This window comes from Taeniopygia guttata, chromosome Z (assembly GCF_048771995.1).
Source record: "Taeniopygia guttata chromosome Z, bTaeGut7.mat, whole genome shotgun sequence".
In the NCBI taxonomy this organism is placed as follows: domain Eukaryota; kingdom Metazoa; phylum Chordata; class Aves; order Passeriformes; family Estrildidae; genus Taeniopygia; species Taeniopygia guttata.
This window is the reverse complement of record NC_133063.1, coordinates 75,730,443-75,753,608: the sequence shown is the minus strand read 5'-3', so window position 1 is coordinate 75,753,608 and position 23,166 is coordinate 75,730,443. Positions and strand designations below refer to the sequence as shown.

Below are 23,166 nucleotides of genomic sequence, written 5' to 3'. Positions count from 1 at the left end.
GAGGCACAGATACTGTAGAAACATGACTCATTTCAAAACTGGGTATGTCTTTGATATTTAGGTAATCTTTTCACTGCCTCCAAAGCAAAACCTGTGAATTTCTCATGCTGCTGGAAAGAGGCCCTGTTCATTTGGGAATGAGAAGAAAGGATGTGATGAAGGATAAAGGCCAGGTTTTTTTTAACAAAAAATGAGAGATGCTATTTACACTGCTCCCTGAAAGAAAAATAAATCATAGAAAATTTATTTTAAAATAAAAACCCAGATTATATAGCCTTTGAATATGCAGATTTGGCTTCCCTAAAAACAGTAAAACCAGGTTATAATAATCAGCCTAAAAAGTCATCCTTTGCATCATAAAAATAAGTTCCTTCCATGTGGAAAGGTTTTAATGAAAAACAGAATTAAGTAGTGCTACAGAAACACAATGGTTTGAGGTTTTTAATCTATGCAGAGAAGACAGGCAGTTCTTTCTGCTGTTTACCTCAGCCTGGGGATTAGGGTAATATTGTACCGCTTGAAACCAGTGCTTGAAAATAATGAATCCTCTGAATCAGCATATTCCTACAGAGTTGAGGGGCTGGTTACAAGTACACAGGTCCATCTAGATCTATGACCTACTCCCTCAGAGACTCACAGGAACTGACAAGTAAGGAGGGTAAGACTGTCACATCTTCAAATGACATTTTGGAAGGTCTGGACAGGAAAAGTGGCAAAATGCTAAAGGATGCACAATGTTGAACAGGCTGGCTGGGATAATCTTTTTTCTCCAAAAGCATTTCCAAATGCCATTTTTCACCTGATAAAATTGCAAAGCTAACTCCCCTGCCAGGTGTGTATCTGTTTGGTGGACCCTTGCGGCACAATAGGTGCCTCCCTCACTACAGCTCTTCTCATCCTAAAGCAGCCAGAAACTGGTGTAAGTTGCTCTGTTAGATGATGCCAGCAAGTCAGCTTTGGTGAGGTGGGAGCTGTTTGCAAGCCAGGGTCTCTGCTCAATTTATAAAATCTCCTGGGTGTGAGAGGGGAGATGGCATGGCTGCTGCTTCCTCTTTTGCCCAGCTTGAGAGTACAGACAAAAACACTGACACTTTTCCCTATTACTTGCTTGCAGTGAAGAAGACTTTGTTTCCCCTGCTGCCTCCACATAGCCTTCCTTTCCTCCCTAGCAGTTATGGTCACACGGCACAAACATACAGCACTGTGCAAATACCTCCACTGGCTAGTGAGAAGTAAGAGTGGCCAGTGCAGCACCACATCAGCTCCATGGTCTCCAGGCAGCCCAGGGTTTACTTTAACTGAGGTGAATAGCATGGGAGTCTGTGCTTACAGCTAAGCACACATTTCAGAGATGTGATTTACCAGTGCTTAAAATAGCATAATCCACTGGCCAACACAGGCTTGAATTCACAGAGCCAAAAAATCTAATTATAGAGGAAGGGACACATAATGTTAACAGGAACATTGAAAATTAATTTTAAGACACATATTTTCTTTTCTTAAAAACACATTTGCATATTGGTTTTATAGCAAGTATTTGGAAACAAAAGCTGTGTAAAAAAGGAACAGATATTTTAGCCCGGTAATGTTTCCTGTTTGAAGAAAATGAAATTCTTTCCACATCACATGAGGCATTTCAGGATTGCCATTAACTTTCTACATAAAGCATCTCCTTGCAAAGATTCCTGACACAAGCACCATGCCCAGATAGAATGTGTTTTCGCTACCTCATGATGCAGGGAAACCAAATGCAGTTAAAAACTGCTTAGATTTTTAAAAACCCATGAGATTTGGTCTCAACACCATAAGCAGAACAGGCATAAAGCTTGTTTTAAGAGATAGCAGCAGCAATACAAATAGGTTTTTTTATGCTGGGTAAGTAGTTTCTAGACGGAAGTTAGTCTGCAAGAGAATAGCTGGAGTGGGAAGAAAGTTCTTTTTCCACAAATAAAAGGTAGGGTTTTTTTTCCATTACTTATTCTCTTGTTCCCATATCCAGTTAATATGTGTTTCCAAGTATGGGTGCACCATTGACCAAGGCCGGGCCTATTTTAAATGGTGGTAATGCCTCTGGTTTAATAGGTTTAAGAAGAAATCAAAACAAAAGTTGTTGTGCAGTTGCAACTGTGGCCAAAGAAGAGCAGAGTGGAAACAAGTGAGAACAACTCTGCAGACACCAAGGTCAGTACAGAAGAAGGGACAGGAGGTGCTCCAGGCACCGGAGCCCACATTCTCTGCAGCCCAAGGTGCAGCCCATGGTGCAGCCTATGGTGAAGCAGCTGTGCCTGTGCAGGGCCACAGCGATGCAGAGATCCACCTGCAGCCTGTGGAGGAGCCCCACATTGAAGCAGGCAGACACCTTGGAGGAGGTTGTGATCCTGTGGGAGGCCTTGCTGCCAGGCTGGAGCAGCCTGGCCTTGGAGGACTGCACGCCGTGGAAGAGTGACCCATGCTGCAGCAGTTTTGGGAGGACTGTTGCCTGTGGGATGGATCCCATTGCAGCAGTTTGGAGGGAGCTGTTGCTGATGAGATGGAGCCATGCTGGAGAAGCTCTCAGTGAACTGTCTCCCATGGGAGGGACCCCGCGGTGCAGCCGGGGAAGGACTCCTCTCCCTGAGCAGCAGGAGTAGCCATGGGTGATGGACTGACCATGACACCCACTCCCTGTCTCCTTGTGCCAGCTGGGCAGGAGGTACAGCTCACAAGGTGGGAGGGATGGTGGAAGGTGTTTTTTTAAGGACTTACTTTTACTTATCTTTATCCTGCACTGATTTGTTAGTTGTAAGTTCACTTTGTATCTCTAAGTTGTTCCTGCTTTGCCCATGATGGTATTTGGTGAGGGATCTCTCCCAGTCCTTATCTCAACCCATGAACCATTTGCTAGATTTTCTCTCCTCTGTCCAGCTGCAGAGGGGAGTGAGTAAGCAGTTCATGGGTGGGCCTTTCAACAGTGGTATGTTTAATTGCTTAACCCTCTATTTAACACTGATATATTATTTCCTCCTGAGAAAGAAAGGAATTCTTTAGCCTAGAAAAAGATGATTCTGGAGCAGTGAAAGTAAGCTGCCATATGGCAGGAAAGCCAGTCGTAACTGTACGACCCTTGTGCTCAGGTCTCAGGCGGGAGACATAACCATGGAAAACACAATGTCCCACTGTGCCTGCCAGGAAATCATTCACTAGCCAGGGAGGCATTTCACACCTCTCCAGGACACTACATGGCATGGCCCGACTGGGAGCTCAGTGCTGCTTGCAATAGGGATGGGACCCAGTAAGGGACATTTTATCCTCCAGCATTTTGTACCTACACATAACATCCTATGTTTATTATATCTTCAGGGTGCTCTTCACTTACAGCATCAGATTTCAAATCTCACTGCAAGATGGGGTGTAATTCCAACATAAATGCCTGCGGCAAAACTTACTTATTTGCAGAAGGGAGTTTATAAACAAGTTAGGGTGTTCTTGATCTGATTTATGCTAAGATATCCCAGACACCTCAGGCAGAAGTAAACTAGGATGAACATATATTTTCACTCTCCAAGTAGTGTCAAAATTTCACAGGGGCATGAAAATCCACACATTTCTATATAATAAATGCAAAATTCTTTCCTCTATCTGAAATAATTTAAAGGATGGGTGTGCTCCCATCCTTCCTTACCATTTGGTGGAGCGTTGCTGAATTGCTGATGATTTAGGCATAAAAGAAGCATTATAATTTTGCATTTCTTCCCTCCAGTAATCTTTCAAAACACTGCTCTGTGTTAAGAAATAAAGTTAGTGGGATTTACAGACTAGTTTATTGGTACAACAGCAAGAAACCAATTTAGATTAGATTAGGCTAGGTTAGGTTAGGCTAAAGTAGGCTAGGTTGTGCTAGGCTGGGCTGAGCTGGGCTGGGCTGACTGAGGATAAGGGCAAATACAGTGGAAGTATTTGGGTATAAAAACTTCTTTCTCGGGAAGTGCAGTGCTGTTCCTGCTTAGTACTACATACGGTGACGTCGTGGGGTGGGGTAAGAGGAAAGAGGAGGGGTGATCTCCTAACAAACAGCTGTTGCAGCTGCAGAAAGGAAAAAGGAGAAAGCTCTGGAGCAGCAGCAGCAATCCGACCCCTGCAACAGGTAATGCTTCTTGAGTGAAGGTGACACAGACTGCTCAAATGCAAAAAGGAGAGGGGAAAAAACAGTGGGTGGCATGTGGGAGAAAAGTACAGCAGCTGTACTCAGCAGCTCTCTTCTTCCTTAACTACAGGGCTTGCAGCTTGTCACGGGTAGGAAGGGGAAGACACAGAAGTTCAGACCAACATGACTTAATGTGACTTAGAAGGAAACTATGTCAGCAGAGGGAATTTTCTAGCAGATCCTGCCTACTGAGGGAAAAAAAAAAAAAAAAAAAGGAACATTGCTCTCTGGTTTCAGCGTGGGGGCTGGTTCCTCATGTGTGGTCAGCCAGCACAGGCACACAGGAAGGCAGCAGAGCACAGGAGTCCCAAGGGGCAGTAAAGTGCTCTGTGCATGCAGCCCTGGGTGGGATCCTCCGTGTGGGACAACCCTGAGAGCAACCTGAGTGTGGCCTTCGTCCTGTCACCCTGCAAGGGACACACAGATGGGGCAAGGGCTGACCTGATCTGGACGCCTGTGCTGTGCTGTCACCTTGGCTCATGGGGGAGCATGGTCCTGACCACCCTTCAGACACTAAGGGCACCTACCTCCATGCTTGCCTTGGATGATGGTTACCAAAGAGACACACTGAAGATCTTTGTGATAAAAATAATAAAATGCAACAGTTACACTTTGTGAAAATGCTGCCCAAGGAAATACATCAGGCTTTGCAACTAAAATGATAAAATCTTTGCTGTGTGTGCTAGTTCTGACATTTCTTATATTTAATCTAGTTTTCTGGGTTTTGAGCCCACAGAGAAAGCAGATAAGTTTTCTGCTAAGCAAGGTTGGTATTACATATGATAAATGCATCCCTAGCATTTCAATGTATTTGGCATAATAAACAGTAAATATTACTAAAAATATTTGTAAAAAATAAATAGTAAATTGCCATAGTGAATAAGGTGAAACTGACAATTAAAACAGCAGAGAGCAAGTGCAGCCTTCTGGGTCTGTGTCTCCTGCAAGAGCTATGTTTGTTTCTTTCTCCTGTCATCAATGCAGGCAGAGTACTGAAATGTGCTGTGTCCACCCTTCCCCCTGCATTTCTTTCAAATGAGAGAAACTTGGATGCTTTAAAGCAAATCACACTAAAGGGAGAGATGTGGCAGCAGGTCAGGCACCAGGGTGGCAAAGTGAGTTTTGGGAGACTAGCCAGCAATCTGAGACAGGCTCAGGGACTGAATCAGTACCTGATGGATTGTCTGTGTAATGCTTGCAACAGCTGCAGAAGCAGGTTCTGGAAGTGAAATGTGGAGCCATCCCTGCTGCGCACCGATGGGAGCAGGAGATCTAAATAAAGGCCTCTTCTGCCCTTCACATGTCACATAGAAGCAGATGCCTGAGTTTTGTGTTGTGACACAGAGCTGTTGGGACAGGGAACTAGGGAAATAGGTTATCTTAGGCCCGCTTTTGTTTCTGTAGGTAAAGAGGTCAGCCTTTGGATGGAGAAGGACCTTGGTGAAAAGTTACATTTCAGCTTCCTTTTATCACAGTGAAATCACCTTTCAGTCTCTTCAGATTTCTTTGCTCCTGTGAATAGCTTTTGTTTGGTCTTAAGTACTTGTTGTGCAGAGATTAACAGAGTAGGCTGATAAAGTGTGATGCAGTCTCAGATCAGGGTTGTTTCTTCACAGTGCAGTTTCAGCAGGGGCGGGAACTGTGCCACTCACTCACAGCTCTGGGGCCAGGATCTGTCTGCCATGTAACACCGGCATGCTGCTCAGCACCACATCTCTACACTCCTTGGGAATATGGGGCCCTCCATTAATGTAACAGTCTGTACATACTTCAGCAGTCACTGGTATATTTTAAAGATTATGTGCTCTAATGTGCAACAGCTGCCACACTGCCAAAACACTAATGTGAGGCTGTGTTTACAAATGTTACTCCCTGTTTAGTCAAGATTAAGTATCCTAAGCACTTCAAAAACAACAGTTTTATAGCCAGCCAATGCAGGAAGAGTTTGGAAAATACAATCAAATCACTGAAAGACAGGCTCTGAGGATGAGAGAACATCTAGCAAACTGAACTTCAGAAGTGAGAAGGTGCATCAGTGCGATGCATACACAGCAGTATCGGACCAAAAGAGTGGTGGAGCTGCTGATTGGAAAGTCTCAAGATTTTGATGTCCATTCCTGTAACTTCCATAAAGTAATATCTATCCATCTGGTAATCAGGCTGTTTCTTAACACAGAACAATGTTCTTAATTTGTTGTCTTTTTATAATATGTAGTTTCCCAACTTCTTCTTGCCACAAGATGGAACAAAGTGTCATTCAGTAATAAAACAGATGGAATTTGGTTTAAATCTTAATTGATTTCACTGGACTTTAGTTCAATTCAGCTGTATTCTACTTTTCCCAAAAGAAAGGGATCTATGGAATAGATTCCTTTGTTTTGGGTCCTGATATGTCTTATTTTTACAGTATCAAGGGACAATGATGTCTTTGGGGAAATATTTTATTCCCACAAATCTTTTTGTGTTTACAAAAGTGATGCTGTGAATAGTTGTCATCCTACATAACTGGAAGAGAGGAAGACAAGCACTTTCATGACCTCCCTGCAATTCACCTGCAATAAAAATTTAGAAGATGAGTTTATCTAGATCAATTTAAATAAGTAACATAAGTAACACAAGTATTGTTACTTATGGTCCATTGCTAGGAATGAAGGATAGGCATTCATCAAATTTAGATATTTTTGAAAATTTATTCCATTTGTTAATGTACAGATACAAATGAAATTAAGTCTTTTGGCAAGAACATACGGGATCAAGGCACAACTTGAAGAGAATACTACTTACTAGAGCAGGAAATTAATAGGTCCAACACAGGAGATAAATTCTAGTACAAAATTAACAAGTTAATTTCCTAAAAAGTAGTCTTATAGCTGGAGGACAAGTAAATCTCTCTTTTCAAAATAGACCAGAAGAAAATGCATTTATAGGAAAATAGGTATATCCAGAGCTCATGACGTCTTGCAAAAAGTCAGATTGTCCATGAAAATTAGGTTAGAATAGCTGCAAAATTAGTCTTCTCCCACAGGAGAAGATTTTGTTCATTAAATGTAATTTGAATCCAGAAGTTAATGGAGTATCTTTGTTTAGATACTTCTTCCTCTGGAGGCAAAAATTTCACTTTATGGCTGCTGATTACCCTAATGATTGGTGGGAACTCTGAAAATTTTTCTGGGCATATCCTAAGTGTAGCAACAAAGGGAGCCTTTAATCCATTAGACAGAGTTTGTTCTGGAACCTCTGAGAGATACACACAGGTTTCACTGTTCTGTTTATATTTCATGGAACCAAAGAATGATTTGTGTTGGAAGGGACATTGATAATTGTTAAGTTCCATTCAGCTTCCTCTAGTTCCAACACCCCTGCCATGGGCAGGTATACCTTCCACTAGTCCAGGTCTCTCAGAACGCCATCCTTCTTTTGGCCTTGAACACTTCCAGGAATGCGGCATCCACAGCTTCTCTGGGGAACCTGTACCAGTGCCTCACCACCTTCACAGTAAAGACTCTTTCCTTAATATCTAATCTTACCCTGCCCTCTTTCAGTCTAAAGCCATTCTCCCTTATCCTGTCACTACATGCTCTTGTAAAAAGTCTCCATCTTGTTAAGTTTGCTTCAGGTACTGGAGGGCCACAATTAGGTCATCCTGAAACCTTCTCCAGCCTGGACAGTCCCAATGCTCTCAGCCTTTCCTCAAAGGAGAAGTGCTCCATCCCTCTGATCATCTTATTCTCTTGTGCTCTGATCCCCTTCTGGACTCTCTCCAACAGGTCCATGTCCTTCCTGTGCTGGATGCAGCCCTGAAGGTGGGGTCTGAGCAGAGCAGAGCAGAGGGGCAGAATCCCCTCCCTGGCCCTGCTGCCCACACTGCTTTGGATGCAGCCCAGGACATGTTTGGCTTTCTGGGCTGGGAGTGCTCATGGCTATGTAATGTCCAGCACCCCCAAGCCCTTCTTGGCAGGGCTGCTCTCAATTTCAGCTCTTTTCCTTTGATTTATTAACGTGTCCAAAGAGGGTGCAATTTCTTACAATGTTGTTTTAAGTAATATAGTTTATTATTTCCACTTTCCACAGCTTTACCATGAACATGTACCTGTTTGTGTATGACTTAATGCAATTCTGTGGACATTCTTGGATATTTACAAATATGATCATCAGGTTCATGACATTTGGAAAAGGTAAGGCTCCTTCTCTATTTTCCTTGGACATTTTAAGTGGCAATGACAGACACACAGAAATATCAAATTAGATCTAAAGTTGAGATTCTGAACATGTGTATGTCCAACACCAGGGACTGTAATTCAATCAGAAAGGCACTCCATTAAAAAGGCTGAACAAATTACTTGTGTCTGTCTTCTACCCTTGTCACACTGGGAATTAAGTTCTTGTTTTACTAATAAACTTTAATATTTGGTGGCATGCTAGTAACATTTGAATTAGACATAAACCTAAATGGCTAGGTCCAGTCACAATGGCAAATATTAATCTTACTGAAGCCACCGGGAGAAAATATCTTTGTGGTTATTACACATGACTCTCTATCTTCAAAAACATTACAATATATTTCTCTTTCTGTTGCCTGGGGATAAGACACAAAAAAAGAAAACTAGTGACTGAAAATTTAAAATTACTTATAACAGTGGACAGTTTTAGGCATATAAAATCCTTACTTTCTGGACTACTTGTTTTCAGCAGTGCAGATATAGGCAGGAACTCAACATCTTGTAGTGTTTAGAAATTCTTCATGCATTTCCTCAACATTTTCTCCTATTTAGAAATACCCTAAAGCAGTATCTCTAAACCAACACATCCTGCACAGTATTTGCCCATGCTTTAAGTACAGGGAATTTAATTATTTTCTCAGCTTCCTGCCTCTGTGTCAGAACCATACACACAGAGCAGATTGCCTCCTCCACTCCTTGAAGCTTTTCTTCTGCTACCCAGAAGTTTGGTACTGTATGTACTTTATTTCTTGTCATCTCCAGTGATGATAGCATAAAAGCAAAACCAGCACTTGCTCCAGACTTTTAACTGTATAACCATCCTCTAATCTTCCTCTTAATTTTGTCTTTAGATTCACTGGCTGACACATTTCACTCCATAGGAATGGTGATGCGCCTTTGCCAGTTGCTATCTGTCCTGGAGATCCTACACATCCTCATCGGCATTGACAAAAGCCGTCTCTTCCCCAGGTTTTTGCAGGTAAGTTCGTTCTCAAAGCTCTCCTTTCATGACCGACACACATCAGCCATGGCTGCCCCTGGGGACAAGCCCAGGCCGAACTACTCTGAATGTACCCTTCCTCAGGCAGCCTGGTTTCCTGGTAATTTCCCAACTGCAGGAATTGGTTCCTCAGAACTGGGCTGGTTGGGAAAGAACTCTTCTGTCAACTTTTTTCTTTTTGAGTGAAACTGAATAGTGAGTACCCCATGCTTGGTCCCCAGCATGGACCCAGAAAAGGTCTGGATGAGTGGCCACCAGCAGAAGTGGGTCAGTGGCCAGCTGCAGTAATCAAACCAAGCCAGGGGGGCTTGGTCCTTCTAAATTTCTCCCTACATAACCTCCCAGCATCCCTATAGTCCCCCTAAGTTATCTTCCCCTCCTTCCACAGTTGATGCACTCTCTTCTTTTTCCCTGACTTCCAGTAAGTTCTCTGTTTAACCAAGCTGGTCTTTTTCCCTAGTAGTTGTCATATGTTCAGCTGAAGGCAGAAAACCAGCCAAAACTGCTATAGCAGAAAGAAAGATGATACTCTGACAATTTCCTTGCCACGCTATTTTTTTCTTTTGGGTGCTAATATCAAGTTTTGTTATTTTTTTCTTAATACATTGGAAAAAAGAAAATGGTTACTTGAATTTACCTTCAAACCTTTTCAATCCATAGTATTTGAGTAACGGTGAAACTCGTATTTCTCTCAGCAGTCAGAAGACCAAGAGTAGTTAGTTATGTTTTTAGTTTTCTGGATAGCCCATTTTTGTCAAATGACGTATTCATGGGTGAAGATGTTCCTCTTTTCAAGTCTTCATTAACTGTCTAAATTGACTAATACAGATCTCTATTCTTTACACTGCTCCCTAAGTATCAAATCCATAAAAATGTAAAGAACTGCTTTTCCTTGCCTAAATCTGCAGGCTTTGATGCTAATCTAGGGGAAAAAGAAGACTCCTATCTAGTATGACCTGTAACAAATCTCACATGTCTTGGAAAGAAGAGCACCCTGCTCTTAGTCATTAAAGCAGGCCTTGTCCTGACAGAGTTTACACATTCCCCAGCCCTGACATAGTCTGTTTCTTTCCTAGCCAGACTTACACAAGGCAGAGATCAGGGAGGCCTGCACAAACACTATTATGTTTTGCCACAAATGACTTTAGTATGAAAGGGATATTCTGAGCAAGAAAACTGTGACCTTTCTTAGGCAGTGCAGTTTGCACAGTGATCTGGTAAACATGGAGCAGCAGCTCAGGGAACCATATGGCACTGTGACTCTCAGTGTTTACCTCCCACCAAATATAGTTTTGGATCCTTACTTGGTTCTTTCCCCAACTGCACTCTCACTGTGAACTTTCCTCCCTTGTTAGCAGCAGCCTCATGCTGTCCAAACAAGAGATATAAGCTCTTTGGTGGAGACTCTGCTGTCCTGTGGGTTACCCGTTTTTTCTGAGAGTGTTGGTTTAGCATCTGTGTGCCACCACTACTCCCACATGCCTCATCACACTTTCTTCACTGCCTCTTAGGAAGGAAAAAAAGGTATATTTTCCACAGTGAACTAGGGAAGAGATGTTGGTTAAGAAATGTTTACCTTGCTGCAGCTTACTAGACTGCTGTACAGGCAGTGCACTGACAAAGGTGCAAGAATTTGAGAGGGGCTGCTTGGTTCTCTGCTCCTATCACCTATTCCAACTCAGAGCTTAAAACCCCTGTATGCATCTCTCATTAACAGGCATGCACATCCACATTGAAGTTCACTTGGGGTGATAGCCAGAATGTGAGAACAGCTGGCTCAGGCAATGTCAGAGAAGCACATGGGTGGAGGCAAATGAATCCTTGAGTGAAAGATTTCTGCCTATTGCATTTGTCGTGATTTAGTAGCATTTAAGAAAAACAATTTAAGTTACATGATACAGATAATGAAAAAACAAATTCAGAGGAGTCTTCTGGAAAAACTCTTTGAGGGACAAAGTGTCAGGCCACCAGGCAATTGAGAAAAGCAAGGTAGGTCAAGGCCAACTCACATCGTGAAAGAAAGATGAGTCCTGTGTGATGGATGTGCTGGGGTAAAGTGAGGCAGGGGATGGTCATAAAGCTGATGCAAAGGCTATTTACACCTTAAATAATTGGAGGAGGGCAGGAGAACATGTCACATGTCATTGTCACCAGCAAAACAGAAGGTAATGAAATGTGTTAGTCTGGCAAAAGAGCAAAGGTTGAAAGGACTTGTACCATAGCAAGGAGAGAGAAAAGGTCTAAGAAAAGACTGATGTTTTTGTGAAACAAAGAGTAGTCCTTCATCCTGTGTGAACAGATTGGATTTACCAAATCAAAAGCAATGTACTATGGCTTTGTGATAAAAACCTTTTTTTTTAACTTTAAATATTTAGTGGCACTTTTCTCACTTTCTTTTGTTGTTGTTTTTTTTTGGTTTTTTTTTTTTTTTTAGTTTTTTTGGTTTTTGTTAATATACACTAAATTTAAGAACTATGTAAGCATTTCAGGTACTGAGTAAAACATTGCACAGTCATGGTTATTAAAAAATGAAAGTGAATGTGCTATTTTCTCTAGCCAAATTTGCTCTGTTTCACTTACTTGATTAAAAAACTCAGTCTGCCTTGCAGAAACTTTTATCACCCTACAGAACCTGCTGTATCCTATGAGAAATCAGTGTCAGAAAAGGACGGTAATTCCAATTTGATTTTAAAGAAGGAATGAAAACTGAAAATTTATGCTTCATCATATGTTAGCACATACTTCCTTTTTATGAATGTGAAAACATAGGACTTGTGGTTTTGTGCTTTTTTTTTTTTTTTCATTTAGAGCATGAGTATACCTACAAAGAACATCACATCTTCATTCATGAAAGGACAGATGATCCATACAGGAAATGATCCATGGCTGAGCAGCAGCACATGTATTTTATTTACATGTGTATATGTGTGTGTATTTATAAATGTACATGAATCCATGTATATATGCATACAGATACGTGTGTACATATATCAACACAATATCAAAACATACTACTCTTCTCCAAGAAGCACCCTGCCTCTTCACTTGCAGAAAATGTCCCCAGCCTTTGACTAATCTCTGCGTTTACCTTTGATTTGTGTGGGTTACCTAAAGCTAGGAGTGCTATGAAAGGAAAGAGAATAAAGGCAAGCAGGCAGGTGACCTGCTGATTTATGCAGAAAAAGAGATAGGATGCTACTGTCTGTCCTCATGGGGGTATCAAAATTGTCCTGAGCAGCCAGCTCTGTGTCCTGCCCCACAGATGAGCTCCAGACCAAGGCCACATCCTTCCAGTCTCAGTGTCTGGTGGCTGCTTTGTGCAGCCCATTGCTTGCCAGATGAGACTGCAGTCTAACAGGAACAAATACCTCAAGATGACCAGTTTGTGCCATGTCCAATTTCATGTTCTTGCAGGTGCTTAACATACTTTATAGTTTGATTACTGAGTTCCTTCATGTGTAATTAGCAAAGTTGCATGCCTCCATTGCTCCCCTTCCCCAGTATGACTCTCTGATTGAGGAAGTCTGCTGCACCCCAGGTAGGTGGTTCTAACTGCCTCATATTTCTCCTTGTATCCTGGGGAGAGAAGAAAATCCACAGCTTCTTCCACTTCTAGATTATAAGGCTGAATTTTGGGTCTCTGTAGTCATTCCGTCACTGGCCAGCACACATCCATTTGAAACTGGAGTTTCAAACTGGAGTTTGAAAAGGTAACTACCCTTCTACTGCTTGTCCTTTCTCTCACCGAAATGGGATTGGATCCCAGTCATTTACCCCATGCTGTTTTCTAGCCCATTTCCTCCTAGCCATTTTTTGAAAAGTGAGTGACCATTTGGAAAATCTTCCAGCTCTGGCATCTAAGAACTTTCAAAAAAGATGTCCATCTTTTCACTATCATGATGAAGCCCATGGTCTCTAGGACCTGTAGCAATTCCCTGAAATAGTTCTTGCATTAAAAATAATGCAGAACTCTCTCTCCACATCTCAAGTCTGATTTTAGAGTTAGTAACAAAATACCCACACCACCGATGCTGCATTCTTTACCACTCTACATCTAACAATTTAACTCAGATCCTATCTTATCTGTTCTCTCCAGCACACAATCCCACCCAGTGCTCACACAGCTTCTACCTTTGTTTTGATTTCCTTTTTGTGATGGTTGCCCTGCTGTGTTTCTTGTATCTCTGTTCTATCTGGTTTCAGATCTGCATTCAATACTCCCACTTCCCCCATGTTTTCACCATGTTTCTCAGCATCACTGTACAAACACAGGACATATGAGCTCTCACTTTCTGTTTCCTGACCCATCTATACAGAAGTCTGCCAACATCTGACCTTTTTAAAAATCAGTTCCTCAGCTAGGGACCTATGGGATCAGCAGCACAAGGTAATGGTCATAGGATGGTGAGAAGCAGGAAAACCATTTTTAGCTGTTGTGGACCCTCAGTGCTTTCCAAGATGAGGAACCAGATCCCTGGGGGGCAGATATCCTCTCTTTCTGTATGAAAAATTGCTCTGACGTAATTTTGCTGAATAGTGAAGGCCGCTTTATCTGACAGATGTGGTTTGTGAAACAAGAGAGTTTGTGGCCAGAATGGTCCATGCAGGAGCCTGTAAATATTACGTAGCAAAACTACCACACAAACTTGCCGAGAGGCAGAATTCTTACTTTGTTTAAGGTAGGAGTCTGGGGAAACCAATGAAGAATAACAACACTTAAAAAAACAACTATGGTAATCCACTTTAATTTTGTAACTTTTAACTGATTTGACATCACAACTTGTGAAATCATTACAACAAATGTACCTTATGGAAGACATGGCATTGGGTAAAAAAATCCAACCTGATGAAGCTGTATTAATTCATACCAACTGCTTAGATGCATGTTTTCTACTTCAACACTTTCAAATAGAGTGTAAATCAGAGTGAATTGTTAATGTTCCAGGACAGCTTGACAACTCTTGGAGTACTGATTAATTTACTTTACAGGGCAGGACATGGATACTGTTAGGAAAGTTTTCAGGAAACCTGCAAAAAGATGCACTTTAAAAAAATTTCTTGAGTTTTAATATTACCAAAGTATTTATTTTAAGCTGGAGACATTGCCTGTTTAATCCGCATTATCTTTTCATTTGTGGGTTGGATAAAGTTCATCTACTAGAAAAATGCTAGGACATAAATACTGTGGCAATCATTCACATAAGTGACAAGCTTAAACCCATTTCCCGTAACTAAGAATAAGATGGAAAGAAAGATAAAGAATTCTACTTTTCCTCCTTCTTTCTGCAAATCTTACATGAAAGAGATTCCTTGGGACACAGATTTCCAAGATATGAGGAGCAGATCTGGGAGTGCAAAATTAATACTTTCTGGCATATGACCCTCCTCAAAAAGGGCCCTCCGTATCCTACAGCCTCCAACACAGCCTACAAGCAAGGAAGCTTATCCTTGCCAGCCTTCCAGGTAGTCAGGTGCAGCAAGAGTAGTCCTTGCTTCCACAACCTCCCTGGGCTCACCCATAGGTTTCCTTGGCTACAAACACAAGTCATCCCAGCTGGCAAGCCAACTTCCACACGTATCATAACAGCTCTTTGATGCTACAGCCAGCAGTGTCCACTGCTCTTTGCTGTAGGACTTTGAACAAAAGCAGGCCATGAAACAATATATTCACTGCTGATGTTGTGTAAAGAAAACTGTATCCATTTGTGGCCTCCTTTTTTGCCAAAACACCACAGAAATAGGTTAGAGAATATGCCAACTGAATTCAAAGTTTTCTTTTCTTTTCAGATCACTGAGAGAATAATTATTTTATTTGTCGTGATCAACAGTCAGGAAGAAGTTCAAGGGAAATATGTCGTCTGTGTTTTATTTTTCCTTTGGAATTTATTAGATGTGGTCAGGTAAGGAGTCAACATCAAAACCAGGAGGGGAAAACAGGTTATTCTTGCCAGCTGAACTCTACCCGCATTGTGAAGCAGGCTCATTTAATTGTTTCAAAATTGGCAAAGCATATTATCAATTTTTAAATAAAAGCTTGAACTTTTTAAGTTACCTAATAATTTTTACAAAAATCCACATGGTTAAGAGGCAGAGTAACTTACAGATGTATGATAGAGTAATGCATTAGCAGACTGCATTAACATTTGTAGTTCAAAGGCTTTGATGTTTTTAATGAAAATTTAAAAGGCAATCATAACTACCTTCTGGAGAACAGCAGTTCCTGAAGCCATGCTGGTTGTCATTACCATCCTGTTGCTTTATTATTGTTTTTTTTAAATCCACTTTGATCCAAGATTGACAGCACAGTAAGGCAACACCAGCAGAACTTGCAAAGGCAGAAAGACTGTTCTTGGTTAATTGCACTGTGCTTTCCAAAAAGCCAAGAGCTCCTGCTGCAGAAGACTGAGATTTTTCATGTAGTAGGGTATATATCATGCCACAAGAACATCACATACTTCTCATATGTAATGTAAGCCTCTATGCACCTCAGTTTGTAGACTTTAGGCATGTACATATAGAATTAAGAAGCATTTTAAGAAGACAGCTCTCACAGCAACCCATGTATTGAAGCAAAACTTTTTTTCCTGATAAAATGCCTTTCTGCTAATTTAAATATATTGCTTAGGGCACTGACTGAATAATATGGTTTTTGGCAGCAAAGGAAACATGTTATAAAAGAGATCTGAAACAGGAAAGTGTCAGAGAGAATTAATAAAGATTTTAAGTCAGTTTCAGAGTATTTTGAAATACCTTTTAATAGGCTGCTGCATGTAATAATTATTTTGATTGTAGTTCCATCCCGTTTTTTCTTGAAGTTTGTAAACCTTCAAGAAGTTTGTAAAACAGTAGAACCTAATCTGAAATGAAAGGGTTCAGTGCAACTGGAGAAATGCCAACAGTAGAAACAATATTGGCTGTGAAGTCTTGTCAGTGCATAATAGCACCATTGATGCGTCATTATTTTCTACCCTTACTAAAGAACACCACAGTAACAACAGCTGTTTAACTGGAAAGCTCCTGTGGTCTATAGCAGCAAATTACCAATTCAAATAAACCATAGCACAACTCATACAAATTTAGAATTCTTACCTGATTTATCTTACAGCATCCATGACATGTCCTAGTATCTCAAAGAAGTATTCATGCCTAAAAGTGCATAAGGATCTCTCCCATCCCTAAGCCAACTATTCTTGAAGTATTACAAGTTTTTCCACATAAACTTTCAGGGATGTAAATTTCTCTGAAGGACTATTTATTATGCATTATGGCTGGTGATATACTGAGAGCAAGTTCTGATCTTTCCTGCTTATACCATAACAGCCCATGGAATTGTATAGAGAGGGAGTAGCTGCTTCCTTTTTGTATTGTGTTGAGATTCAGCTTTAAGGGCGACAATAATAAAAAATGGAGACAATCCTGAGGCTGCAGAGGGCAACCTTGAGAGACAATGGGCCATTTTTAATGGTCTACTCTTCTACAGTCCAGGTAAGATGCGAAATTAATGCAAAATTAATCAAATCAACCAATAAAAAGGGAATACAGGTGTGTTTAGCACTAGTTTTATCTGTCAGAAAGTCTTTGGTAATAGATGCACATCTCTAGCAAGCCCAAAGTGCAGAAAGTCTTTCAGCTGACCAAAAATGCAATCAGACCTGTTTCTGCAGTGTTTGGAGAGCTGCTGTACCACTTTAAGATCAAACCAAGATCAGGTCACCTTTGGAGACTGAAGTACTAAGCATTCTGGGCTCCCAATAAGCAACAGTAGCAGCCACAGTAAAAATAAAAAGCTACAGTACACTGGTGAGCAACTGCTTTTTTTGGACCAACTACCCCTGCTGAGGTCCAGGAGAGGGACAGATGTACTACAGGTTATGTACCTGCAATTGCCTTCTTGTTTAACGTTCTTCAGCAGTGATTCAGCTAGCTCAGCAGTCATGAATCAGGATTGTCTCAGTCCCAAGCAACAGTGATATTCTGCCTGCCCCTCTCAGTTGAAACTCCCCCATCTGAAAACCATTTTCTGATGGACCAGTATGAAATTGTGCTTGTTTCTGATACAGCTTTTTGTCTGGAGGGCTTTATTGCTGCCTGCCCATTCTACGGTAGCACCACAGGTAACTCTTCGGGGAAAATGCACCATCTACTTTCAGGCATTGGAGTCTGAACAAAAACTGTTGCTGGCTCTGAAATTTACTTAGACAGCTCCAAGCTCTTCCGCAATTCCCTTGAATTTTCCAGTATTGCATCTTTATTCTAAAGACATCATAATTTCCTCTGAACCTATCTGCTTTCCTCTTTCTGCAGGTACACTTACAATATGTTGGCAAGGATGGGTATATACTACCTACCACTAACGTGGCTCAACTTCTCACTGTGCATCGTGCTTTATCCCCTTTCAGTTCTAGCTAAAGGTAAGAAGTTGGCAAAGGTATCAAACACTTGCTTCCTTTATATTCTTCAGTAAAATGTGATCACTTCAATTGCCGTTTGTATTTAACATAGTTCCTCATGTGACGCCAAAGCTGTCATAAATGTTCATGTACTTCATATTAACCTCTATGTTACCTCTGTCTCCCTTTTCTGTTATTTTTACTTTAATAGGGACTATCTGGTGTTTGGGGTTGTGTATCTGGTAGGTTTTATGTTTTTTTGTTTGCTTGGTGTTAAATTTTTAAAAATCTGGGAGAATTCTTTTTTCCTAAGTAAAGCAGAAAGATACCCTCATAAAAGACATATGGATTCCCCCCTTCCAGACTGAGTATACTAGACAGCAAGTTCCAAAGCTTCTCCCCAACTGAGACTGACCGTAGCAGGTTATCATATTTACACTGAGAACTCTGCCCACTGGGAACACAATGAAAGTACTTGTTTCTGATAGAACTTGTTAGTGAAAAGGATATATGTATTAATTTTAGTATTTAGAGCAATTAGCACCCCAAACCTACAAAACTGAACTCAAGAAGAAAACATACATATGTATATGAATGCATACAGATATATATATGTACAGGTTTATAAAATATAAAAGGTTATATGACTTGCTCATTGAGCTCTTTGATGATCTTCTTCTTCCTTTAGACAAAGAATTTACCATGTTTTTACAGGATTTGCAATTTGTGTATCACTGCCTTATTTTGAATCCTTTGGCACATACTCCACCAAGCTACCATTTCCATTCACCTTCTCAATCTACTTCCCCTATGTTCTAAAAATGTACCTGCTAGTGCTCTTTGCAGGTAAGTATCTCATCTTCCAGAAAGCTGGGTCTCAACACAACTGGGATGCCCTTGCAACAAAAAATCAAATCTGTACCGGGCCTTTCACAAACTCTCTCTAACTACATCTCCTGCAGACCACTGCAGAAAAGTGCATCACTACCTGTAGTGAAGATTTCCAGTATCTTTTAAATACAAATAGTTAAATATGCAAGATACACTATGCATATGGTGCATAAAACCACAAACCTACAGAAGTTTTTTCAGTGATGCTAGCCTTGCAGCTATTTAGTGAAACTTGCTTTTTTGTTTATTTCTTTTAATCAATTCCCATTTGATCATATGCTGGTTCTGTGTAAGTGTTCCTCGCTCATAACTCCTAGCTGGGATGAAAAATTATATCTAAATTAAGACTTGCATGTAAACAGATCCCTTCTCCTTGTCATCTAAACATTTTGGAAAAATTTCAACTGAAAATTTAGTTGCATCATACAGAAGTCTTTGTTCTTTCATTGGCTTTAATGTGAATTTGAAGGATCTCATCTTTATGATGGAGTGTTCTGTTCCTAAGTACATGCAAGCTTGTACTTAATAAGGAACTATGCAAGCTTGTCAGATGAAGGCTCTTACAGTTCCTTCTAAATTAATTGTAGACAGTTTGAATTCTAGTCCTTTGTTCTTACACTGTTTTATGTTTTGATTCAGGTATGTGCTTTATCATCCAGAACCTCTTCTCTGAGAGAATGGCACACCTAGGGACAGACAACATCAAAAATAAAAGAAGCTAAGTTGATATTTTGTTTGGAAGGACAAAATATATTCCTAGGAGATTGCTGCACATCATAGTTAAAAACAAACTGGAAAAAGATTTCTCAATGCAAAGCTCCTCTTTGCATGAACATTATCTGGCTGTGTAAAATTTTCAGAAAAGGCAGATCTCTTGAGTGCACCTCAAAAATACAGCAGCTTTTGAAAACTTTTGAATGTTTTGACTTCAAGTGGGCAGAGTTTTTAAAATTAATTTTTTTTCTAATATATGTTACAGAATTCTGAAAAAAATTGAAATGTGTTACAACTCACAGCCAGACCCGTATTTCAGTGTTAATTCTGATCTATAGCTACAGATATTCTGTAATGGTATTACAGATATTCTGTAATATCATTTAATCTGTAAAATAACTTTATACTAGGCCAACATATATGTACCTCACATATAAATGCTAAATTGGCTGGAACTGGAATCTCTCAAGGAGCAGAAGTCAGAACCTTTGCAGCATAGAAACTAACATGATGATTAATCTAGGCGTTCACTAAGGATCCTTCACACTCTGGCCCCATCCTTCAGTTATCAAAAGACGGTTCCAGAAAATGCAGCTAAATCAGAAAGGCAAGTGTTAAGGTATTCATCTACTATATATTCAAGGGGATGTTTAAGTGTCAGAAATAAACACTTCTAATAATGTGTTTGGCATGTCAGTCTCTTCCCCCACAATGATTTTCTTCCATGCTGAACAGCAGACAGATATGTGCAAAAGAAGTGTGATGTAGTCAGGTCAAATAATATGTTGTTCCTAAAAGGGAACTGAATGACTGTCAAAAGCCATGTGCAAAATTCTAGGCATTTTACTCAGTTGTATTGCTCCTTGTACTTCTCTACAATAAACTGCGAGAATGCAACTAGAACATCGGCTTTTCAAAGGTTGGCAATGAGGAATATATACAGCAACCCACTGGATTATACAGGCAAGAATAGCCAAATAATTCCTTAGAGACTGGCAGGAGCTTTTCTGATGTTTCATCTGTACTGATTATCACCTATGTTTCAATTCAAGCATGTGGGGAAGAAAAGTGAGGCTTTTTTTTTTTTTTTCTAGCTGACTGAAAACTGTGGGAAGGGATTGTAGGAATACAATCTATTCCTAGATTGTAGGAATATGAGAGAAGGTAATATTTAAAGGGAAACTAAATACTATTAAAGTATGAAGAGGCTTTTGCCTGCATGACTTTTCAAACCATGCAGCCGAAGAGGTTATATACGGAAACAGTGAAGCTAAATTATTTTGTTATGAAAGGTCACCTACTATAATTTTTATTTATTTAATACATGTGGCAGACAATGCTTGCAGACTCTTTTGACCACCAAGTATTTGCAGACCATAAGGAACAAGATCACGCTTAGAATAGTATAGTGTCAACCCTGGATTAGTTTTTTTCAAACCACTGCAAACAGAAATTTGGAACTTTGTAGAGAGGCAGGAGTGCTTTCACTCTGGGCTTCTGTCTCACCCAAACTGATTCAATTGTGAACAGTGTTAAGAAACATATAGAACAGCTGAGTAAGATGACAGTTTTGAAGACAGCCAGAGTAAATCCACATTAAACCACTATATAGCTTCCTAAAGTTGAAACATTAACTTTCCCTTGGAAATTCAATCCAACATGCCAGAAACAGCTGATTCCATCCAGTTCCAAAATTGAGCTACTGCAAGACAATGCTGTACCAAACAGCAAAGATGACGGCATGCCATTTCTTTGAAAACTTAAGAAAAGGTAAGAAATGTTATGCAGCAGCTGTGAGAAAAATGTCAGAGAAACAGCTCTGTAGACACCAAGGTCAATGGAGAAGCAGAGGAAGAGCTCCTCTAGGCACTGCAGCAGATTTCTCTGTGGGTCATGAAGAAGCCCATGGTGGACCAGGTTGTCCCTCTGCAACCTATGGAGAAACACATCAGACAGGATATCCACATGGCAGCCTGTGGAGAACCCTAGGCTGGAGCAGGTGGCTGTGCCCTGAGGGAATCTGCAGCCCATGGAGAGCTCACACAAGCAAAGCAGGAACTGTGGGCCATTAGGGACCCCCACTGAGGCAGCTTTTTCCTAATGGACTGAAGAGCTGCATCTTGTGAGAAGAAACCATGAAGGACTGTGTCTCATGGGAGGGACCCCATGCTGGAGCTGAGCAACAGTGAAAAAACAAACAAGAAGCAGATATTAAGGTTTATTACCTAAGTGCAATCTTCACACCCACCTTGTACTGCTTGGGGGAGGGAGGAGGTAGAAAATGCAGGAATGAAGGAGTAAAGTGAACCTAGGAAGAAGGGAGGTGTAGGGGGGAGTTAGTTTTAGTTTTGCCTTTTTTCTTTCCATCCTACTCTATTTTTAATTGGCAATAAATTTTTCTTTGACAAGTTGAATCTGTTTTTGTAACAGTGAATAGTAAATGGTCACTCTGTCTTTATCTTGACCCATGAACTTTCTCATCCTGTTTTTTCCCTGTCCTGTTGAGGAGGAGGAGGAGGGAGATTGAATGTCCTATTGAGGAGATGAGGCTGACTGGACATCTGGAAGACGCCTGAGGTCAAACCTATCACTGATAAAACCATGTTTATTGTTTTATGTTAAAAAAATGTTGTCTCAAGACATATAACATATAGCTGAGTAAAAGGCTGGAATAGGAAACTGATTCTTTAAAATTCACTATGGAGAGGTCCTCCAAGTGTAAACTGCCTGATAAAGGCATAAAGCTCATGACAGAAGACTTCCCCACCTCCTGGTACAGAGGGAACTTGGGGCAGGCAGTTGGGAGATTGAGGTAATCAGCCTTCCATGTGTGAGCACAAAAGGACACTGTAACTTCAGCTCCAGTGCCTCACCTAAGTTCCTGGAAAAGCTCAGAACAGTACAGGCAAAAAGATGTTTGGGACAATGACTTTTATGACATTGAGTTGTACTTCAATGATTGTAGCCTGTTAGGAAGGGATGGGATCCACCTGTCTAAAAAGGGCATGAGAAGTTCTGGCAGCAGACTGGCCAATTTGGTGAGATGGGCTTTAAAGTTAATGACTTGGCTGGGATCCAAAGTGGCAATATTTTTGCCATTGCTCCCTCCTGGGGAGTGGGCCATACCAGCCAGGGTAAGCTTCACTGCCTCAAGATGAGAGTCTTAGGGCTAAACACATCAAGGGTGGGAATGGCTATTGGGAATCCTCTTACACCCCTCCTAGGGAACCTAGGAGTGCCTGAAGTGCCTGTACACAAATCACAGAGCACAGGGAATAAACAAGAAGAACTGGAAATCTATGTGTGATCACAGAGTCACGCTCTCACTCCAATTTCGGAGATATGGTGGGATAGCTCACCACCGGAATGTTGTCATGGATTCCTGTGTACTTCTTAGAAAGGACAGGTCAGCAAGGTGACGTGGTGGAGTTGGTCTTTATGTGAAAAAAGCATCAAGCTCTGCCCAGGGACAGACAAGGAGCTGAGAGCTTATGAGTAAAAATTAAAGGACAGCCTAAAATGGGTGACACTGTTGGGGGTGTTTACTACAGGCCACCTGACTTGGACAAGGAAGTTGATGAGGCTTTCTATGGGCAACTGGAAGTAGCCTTAAGATCATGGGCCCTGGTCCTCCCCTGAGAGTTCAAGAATCCTGATAATTGTTGGAGGCACAACATGGCTCAGCACACAGTCCAGGAAGTTCTTGCAGATATTGGAAAATAACTTATTAATGCAAGTGGTGGAGGAGCCATTGACGAAAGGTGTGTT

General features: G+C 40.9%; 1 protein-coding gene across 3 annotated transcripts; it reads left to right on the top strand.

Moving 5' to 3' along the window:
• The first annotated feature begins 2,752 nt into the window (after positions 1-2,752).
• Positions 2,753-21,812, top strand: HACD4 (3-hydroxyacyl-CoA dehydratase 4). 3 transcript variants are annotated; one of them, XM_012577740.5, is made up of 7 exons: positions 2,763-4,123; positions 8,255-8,358; positions 9,255-9,382; positions 15,191-15,303; positions 17,708-17,814; positions 18,508-18,639; positions 19,324-21,812. In XM_012577740.5, the coding sequence occupies exons 2-7, from the start codon at positions 8,262-8,264 to the stop codon at positions 19,404-19,406; spliced, it is 660 nt and encodes a 219-aa protein (XP_012433194.1). In that variant the 5' UTR covers positions 2,763-4,123; positions 8,255-8,261; the 3' UTR covers positions 19,407-21,812. The 3 variants fall into 3 exon arrangements, with proteins under 3 accessions (XP_072778807.1, XP_030113968.1, XP_012433194.1); XM_072922706.1 differs by having other exon boundaries at positions 2,753-4,123; positions 9,285-9,382; positions 18,508-21,812; XM_030258108.4 differs by having other exon boundaries at positions 2,759-4,123; positions 18,508-21,812.
• Positions 21,813-23,166: the final 1,354 nt, after the last annotated feature.